The sequence below is a fragment of the Phragmites australis genome, chromosome 19 (assembly GCF_958298935.1).
Source record: "Phragmites australis chromosome 19, lpPhrAust1.1, whole genome shotgun sequence".
Taxonomy (NCBI): Eukaryota; Viridiplantae; Streptophyta; class Magnoliopsida; order Poales; family Poaceae; genus Phragmites; species Phragmites australis.
Genome location: NC_084939.1, coordinates 3,764,597 through 3,772,024, shown reverse-complemented (window position 1 = coordinate 3,772,024; position 7,428 = coordinate 3,764,597). Strand labels below are relative to the sequence as shown.

The 7,428-nt window shown below is 42.7% G+C and overlaps 1 protein-coding gene across 5 annotated transcripts; it reads left to right on the top strand.

The window, feature by feature from the left end:
* Nucleotides 1-4,846: 4,846 nt before the first annotated feature.
* Nucleotides 4,847-6,975, top strand: LOC133900736 (probable CoA ligase CCL6). 5 transcript variants are annotated; one of them, XM_062341963.1, is made up of 5 exons: nucleotides 4,847-5,750; nucleotides 5,872-5,926; nucleotides 6,077-6,203; nucleotides 6,398-6,643; nucleotides 6,745-6,975. In XM_062341963.1, the coding sequence occupies exons 3-5, from the start codon at nucleotides 6,119-6,121 to the stop codon at nucleotides 6,933-6,935; spliced, it is 522 nt and encodes a 173-aa protein (XP_062197947.1). In that variant the 5' UTR covers nucleotides 4,847-5,750; nucleotides 5,872-5,926; nucleotides 6,077-6,118; the 3' UTR covers nucleotides 6,936-6,975. The 5 variants fall into 5 exon arrangements, with proteins under 5 accessions (XP_062197947.1, XP_062197948.1, XP_062197946.1 ...); XM_062341964.1 differs by having other exon boundaries at nucleotides 5,848-5,926; XM_062341962.1 differs by having other exon boundaries at nucleotides 4,847-5,761; nucleotides 6,080-6,203.
* Nucleotides 6,976-7,428: the final 453 nt, after the last annotated feature.

The following is a 7,428-nucleotide window of genomic DNA, read 5'->3' as shown; positions in this document are numbered from 1 at the left end:
CCCAGTGATTTGCTTTTCTTCTGTTCCAGTTCTTATTCCATTTGTCAGTTCAAAGTGCTCTCTCTTTCTCTCCTCTATACTGGATGTCAAAGAGAAGATTCGGTCCATATTATACCTCCTGTCTAAGCAAGAAGTTATGCAAAACAAATTACTACTACAATAACATCAACTTTTTAAGATTTGGTCAAAGATGGCTTCAAGAAAACAAAAGTTGAAAGCACAATTAAGAAAAAATTACCTTATCATCAAGAACAGAGGATGTACACATTTGATCAAAGTTGCGAAAGTTAAGTATGTCTAATTTTGGCTCTCATGGGAACCAAAACAAATAGCCTCTTCAAATAGTTTCTGGCAAGTTCCCATCTTCTGTGCAGAATTTTCATAAGCTACGATTCTTAGATTTTGCATGTAACAACTTCACTAAAAGACTGCAGGTATAGATGATTCATTTTTTCTCATTGAGTGATAGCTCAGTTGATAGAGTCTCCAGCTGAGAGTCCGTCTATCTAAACTCCTAACTCGTGTGCTAATAAAAAGTGGGTACCTCTTTGAAAATTGGTTTCAACGAGTTTTCTAATTAACTAAGGTTCGGTACTCCCCTCTTTAAGACGAAGCCAAGGGGTTTCTTCCCGTGATTGAGTTTTTTTTTTCCAGTTGTATTGTTGATAGCCAATGAGGGAAAAAAGAGGGAGTCATCAGTACATCTATAGTACCAACTTTGGGAAGAAGGAATAAATAGCCAGTTTTGGCAGAAAGCGTTCTGCTTTCACAAGAGCCTTTTGTCGGGTAAGTACGAAGAAAACAGAGCATGGCATGACATCAATATACACGAGTGATAGAACGAACTTCCCAGAAATCTCCTCTACAATTGCTACCTAGTAGATTGCTCGTGTACACCCAAGGAAAAACAGATGAAGCAGACAGGAAGGTGGTAATTGTCCTGAGAGCCATTTTTTAAAGATTAATGCTACCGTACTATCCGGTGACTTCACCTAATAATTTGATGCAACTTTCTGAGTTGTTTTGGATTTAGGGGCTGTTTGGTTCTTGCTCCTAAGAAGCCAAGTAAAAATTTGATCACGTCTCAAAAATTTAGCTTTTGTTTAGATCAAGGCCAAAATTTAGCCGCGTACTGAAAAATTGGCTAGCTAAATATTTTCTATAGCAAAGCTAGATAACATTTTAGCATCTAAAATGGCCGCTTCAATTTTTGGCCAGCCAAAATTTTGACTTAGGCCTCATTTGGATAGGTTGCGGCTTCGGAGCTTCTAGCTAGCTGAGGAAGCGGTTGTGGCTATTCAATTTTAGTTGTTGGCTTTTACAATAAACTTTTAGCTTCTTAGCACACCAAAAGCCAGAAAAACTCATCTCAACCTGCTTCTCAGCTTTTAGTTCATTTCAGCCACAACCGCTTCCTCAGCCAGCCAAAAGCCATCAGAAGCTGGTTCAAAAGTCAGCCGCTTGGATAGCTTCTGGCTCTTTTCAGGAAAAAGCCGCTTTTAAGCCCATCAAAACAGACGGATAGCCTCAAACCAAACACTACTTGACATGGCCAAATTTTAGTATGACCCCAATTTTTGCATGGCTTCCTAGGGGCGAAAACCAAACAACCCCTTAAAGCCTCTGGTGACCCACCGACTGTCCTTGGTGCTCCCGTTTTACAGACCAACGATTAGTTTCTCCCCTTCAACGGCTAATTTTTTAGGTTATCCCTATGTATTATACCATATTGCTCTGTCATTTGAAGGTGCTCTCACTCGTTGGAAAGCTTAGACACATATTGCAGAGATTGAGGCACTTTGGTAATAATATTAAAGATCAAGACAATTAGCATAAGATTAAGGATGAATAGTGTTAGTTTAGGCCTAGTCTGAATCTAGCTAGGTAATTAGAATAGAATGAATCAAGTGAGTGATCCACACTTATTACTCTTTGTGCTTGCTGGCACCTAGACGGTTTGGTAGCGGTATAGTCTTGTGAGACCCTCCAATTGAGTTTGTAGAGCGGTCGCAAGCCTTATAAGAAGGAGTGGCCTGTGACAGAGTGGTGAAGCACTACCATAGTGAAGACGAGCAGTGGGAATCAGGGGTGAGACCTAGTAGGAGACCCACCGGCGTGAGGGGAGCTCTAACGGCTAGAATCATTGGAGTAGCCGAGCAGGGAGCTTGGCACTTGTGAGGGACTCTAACGTGGATTAGAGGTGAGCGGCAAAACCGATATCAAGGGAAAAAATCATCATGCTGAGTGTGCGCTCTCTAACTCATTTATATTTTACACTTATTTATTGCATCATTTAATTTTCACATGTATCTTTTCTAGAATTGCTATGTGTAGCTGTAGGATTGGAACCTAGGGTGGAAACTTATTACGATGGAGTGCCGCACTAAATAAATCTAAATTATAATTAGATAGAAATTGATTTAGGTTTATCTTATTGATTTAAGCTAATTAATTTTAGAAACCATAATTCACTCTCCCTCTTAGACCATCACCAGTCCTTATAGACGTTTTTTTTGCAGTGTAGTACCAAAATTGCAAGTCCAGCTTCTTGTTACACTTTCTATATAGAAGTTTTTTACACCCTTGTGAACAAAAATGTTTGTAAGACTATGAGATTTGTAACTTTGTATAGATTTTCTAGTTAACATTCGCAAGATTTTTTTCACCACAAATTCATTCATGTTTGTGACCGTCGGATGTAGATCCAACCGTCTGCCTTCATCTGGCTCAACCTTATACAAGTCGTTGTCTTCCACAAGCAGATCGATCTACTCCAGTCCCAATCCACTACATGGCCTCCTGTTGACGATATACCCTAAGGTAATCTTTAATTCAGATTGGATCCGTGTGTGCGCCTTGCGGATAATGATATACGAGGGATTAGAACTATAATAGACTTCCAACATATGGCAGTCTATTAGTGGGGTCTATATAAGTGAAGTCGCGGGGCTGCGGGCGAAACAAATTCCATCACCCTGAAACTCTAGCCGTCTCCACGTGACCTCCCCACGAATCCCTAGCTAGGTGTATGGTGCCAGCACACCAGCGTACAGTGTTCCACCCCTGGACATGTGGATATCGTTGTGGCGTTGCTGCTGCTGTTGTTGTTGTTGTTGTACTGATCGGCGACAAGACGCGAGGAGGAGCCGACCAGTTCGTAAAGAGATTGACTACTTTCTCTACACTCATGCGCACGACATTAGACCAGCCTTCTCCAACTCTTTTTTCGCTGCAATGTGCATCTAGTGATAACGATACATGATCGCCTACTCACATGGTTTCCTAGATGAACATGATAGAATTTTTGTTTTACGCTAGCGTAGCGTACCCGTTTCCCAACACCCTCACTGTTTTGCTTCTGCCGTCAACCTCACCCATTGGCGATCCTCTGTGACTGTGGTGGGTGGTGCCCCCGCTGCCTCGCCATCCCACGCGCTGCCTTCCGCCATCGCTAGATTATCCGACTTCTGTTGGAAATATACGAATTATTCTAATTTTATCATATTCTACTCGGAGGCATAATTCATAGTTGTTTACTAATACAAAGTGATCTACCGCTAGCAGCATACTATAACACATAATCGATAAGAATGACATGAACTCACAGTCAAGATTGATGAATAAAATGACTAGATACAGTGACGACTTGTAGTCATGCAGACCGAAGAGGAAGTTGTTGGGTTGATGAAGTCGAGCTTCCACAAGGGTGATCTGATCGATGTCGAGGAAGCAACTCCTTAGATGTAGTCAAAGTCAAGTCGAAGTGGCAGTGCACGAGCGGTCGTGCAGTTGCGCTGTCCAGAAACCTTATTGCCACCCCTCATACAGGCTTCACGACAGCAACGGTTCGGAGATACCACTCACCCTTAACCTCGGTGCACACCAAGGAGAGGGTCGGCGAGGTTCAGTAGCTCAACAAAAAACATAGCAAATTTTGATGAGAGAAAGATGAATAAGATTGATTTGCTCGCTGCCTTGTTGCCTCACAAAAAGCTCTACGTGCCAGGACATCTCCAGGACTTATATAGGCAACGGTACCTTACTAGTAATGGCTGTAATTATCCTCAATAAACAGCCATAAACATCACTAAGTAACCACTTAATAAACAGCTACAAACAGCACTAGAGACCACTGAAATAAAAAACAATTAACCTCATTAATTGTCACTTATGGCTGACACAAATAGAAAGAGAAATAGCTTTGGAATTTTCAAAATTAGATCTCTTAATAAGCCAAATTCTAACAACTTCCACAGCAGCGGCCACCAAATCCCCAAAAATCCTGACCCCTGACCCTTACCTAAACCGAGATAGCCGGAGTTGCAGACCTCCCTGGAGAAAAAGGTCAGACCACGAATCTTCAAGCGCATCTCACGGTACGAAATTCACATTATTTCAGCCCCAAAAATCATTCGAACGATATTTAGCAATTCCGAAGTTTTAATCCTCATGATGCGTTAGGCTCTATGTTATGAAATTGTGGTAGTGTCACGTACATTGCTTTTGATAGATATCCTAGTATCCCTTACGGCAAATACGGTGTATAAATAGAGAGCATCGAGGCGACTTGCTCCGCCAGACCGCACATGCAGGATAGACTGAGTAAGTCAAGCGCGCATGTACTGAAGAGTAACTGCGCGGGAACACGTCCACCAGTATGGCTACCGCCACCGCCGCCAGCTTCTTGCACCGGTGCCTCGTCGTGCTCGTCATCCTCACAACCGCCGTTCACTCGCTCCTGCAAATCCGGCCGGGCAACACGGCCGGCGACGGCTTGTGCACACCGCGCGAGAGGGACGCCTTGCTGGCCTTCAAGCAAGGTATCGCCAGCGACCAGGCAGGCCGCCTCAACTCATGGCGGCGAGATGACCGTGAGCAGGACTGTTGCCGGTGGAGAGGCGTCCGGTGCAGCAACCGGACTGGCCACGTCCGCGAGCTTCAACTCCGCAACACAACCCAGATGGATTGTGTGTTTATCTATGAATACATGAACTGTCAATCAGTCATTGTGATTCAAACAGAAATTGCAAGCAGCAACGTTGGGAAGACGTCCATTGTTGTGACTCATGCAGAAAGTTTTTATAAACAGAGTATCTCACCTTTTTCGTGATTTATTACAAATTACTCCAATTGAGTTCTTGATAATGAATGAAACAAAACTTGTCTAGTACAAGTAAGATTAAAGCATGCAAGATTTATATTCGTGTTACGTGGCAGTTTTATATTCGCGTTACGCAGCAGAAGCTAGCCTCAACTTTGCATTGACATTAACTCCAGTGCATTGTTCTCTCTTTAATAAACTCCAGAGTACCAATATGCTATGCATAGTCCTCTAACTCTCGGTCACAACGACAGCGTTAAAATCATGCTGCTGAATCAAGAGCTTTGGTTGGATAAAATATGAAAGGAAGGCAGGGCACACCATCAATATACATAACTGATAAAAAAAACAACAATTCACATTCAACCTCTTCATTGCTTCAATGTTATTGGTGTGAAGTGTCTGCTCCTTTCATCTGCCATTGTTGCGTAGAAGCCTGGCTGTGAGGTTGTCTTCTAGAAGCGTTAGCTCGGTTTCTCCTTCGATGACCTGAATTATTGTGCTTATTGCTACTGGTGTTGTTTGTCAGGCTGCGTTGCCCTGTTTCTGAGGTTGAAGTAGTGGTGTCTTCGCAGGGATCATTGTCTCCTGCAACTGTAGCTGGCACGCTGGGAGGAAGCGAAACATACATTCCAGGCTGTATGGCGAGGTCTTTCTTCGGTTCAATCAGGCCATTTCGTTCTTGTTGCAGATTAACCAGTGACTCAATTTTTTTTCCTTCTATACATCTCTAACTCAGAATGCAGCAACTCCTTTTTCTCTTCACCCAGGTCAATTGTTAATGATGCCTAAAGGTGAACGGGTAAAAGAGAAGAGTTATAGTGGGTAAGATAAGAATGATAATATGATAGAGGACAATGCTTAAGTGATTTAGCCTCAAAATATCATGATCGAGACTTAGATGCAGTGAAATTAAACAGGTAATGTCTGAAACTGAAGAAATGGTTCATTTACGTGAATTATATCTGATGCTAGCAGGAGCAGATAAAGGAAGGACTTGGAGGCCGTATACATCTCATGCTAGCAGGAGCAGCACCTTTGCCAAGGCACATCGAAGAGTTCATGCGGGTAACCAGCTACAGTGTCTTACTACAAGGATACGGTAAGAGCTTCAGACCATATTAGCATCTTAGCACGATTTAGTTCAGTTCTTATGGATGGCAATATGCCAACCAATGTTTCTTCATCTGTCCAAATCAGTATTGGATTTCTTAAATTCTTAACAGAACTCTAGTAGTCTAGTTACACGTCTGGTCTTGAGAACCATGTGGCCTCACTTGTCATATTGATATGCAGGGCTCACAGAGAGTTGTGCAGGATGCTTCACGTCTATTGCCAATGTTTTCTCAATGATTGGAACAGTTGGCCCTCCTGTCACGACGATCGAGGCACGACTGGAGTCCGTCCCTGAAATGGGCTACGACGCGCTGTCAGACACGCCCCGGGGTGAGATCTGCTTGAGGGACCACACCTTGTTCTCTGGGTACTACAAGCGCCCTGACCTCACTGAAGAAGTGTTATCAGATGGCTGGTTCCGTACAGGTGCAGAATTATTTCTCACTTCCTTCTAGCTTACTGAATGATCAGTTAGTGAAGATGATTAATTTGTCAGAAACTTGCCATCACCTTAATTATGTATGCAGGTGATATTGGAGAGTGGCAACCCGATGGGACGATGAAGATCATCGACAGAAAGAAGAACATCTTCAAGCTATCCCAGGGAGAGTATGTAGCAGTTGAGGTCCTGGAAAGCGCATACACGCTGTCCCCTCTCGTTGCATCGGTACGCCAATTGAAGCCAACAAAAACTAAACCTAAGTACTTGAGCACTTAATTATGCTCCGATTCAACTAGAGAACATTTACAGTACACCATGATACTAGATGGTATAGAGTGTCATTATTGTGATCCAACCGTCTATTTTAGTAGGTATTATTGTAATTATCTTGGTACCCTTAGGGGTAATTACGTCATTGACTGGCCGGACTTCGGACCTTCGCCACCCATCATCGACCGGCCGACGGAGGGTGAAAACCCTAATAAATGAAATGAACAGAATAAGTGAAAGCTTATCCGAAGAATAAACTAACATTTTGACCTTCCCTAATTAAACATATAATTTACAAGTTTATCATGTTTTTTTCCAATCCTACCCTTATAATACCTATGATACTCTTTAATGATACCTATGATACTGGTGGGCGATAGAGTATTATTGGGCCAATCTAAACTACCGGATGAAGAAAATAGACGGCATGCACTTATTTAGGTGTACCGTAAAAGTCTTCTTCAACTAACCTTGAGGCTGGCTCCTTTCTGATGTAACT

Bases quoted from the DNA above. Each gene is read 5' to 3' on its own strand.
- LOC133900736 (XM_062341963.1), top strand. From the start codon at position 6,119: ATGCTAGCAGGAGCAGCACCTTTGCCAAGGCACATCGAAGAGTTCATG. The intron at 6,204-6,397 runs GTAAGAGCTTCA...ATTGATATGCAG, and splicing joins TGTCTTACTACAAGGATACG to GGCTCACAGAGAGTTGTGCA. The intron at 6,644-6,744 runs GTGCAGAATTAT...TTATGTATGCAG, and splicing joins AGATGGCTGGTTCCGTACAG to GTGATATTGGAGAGTGGCAA.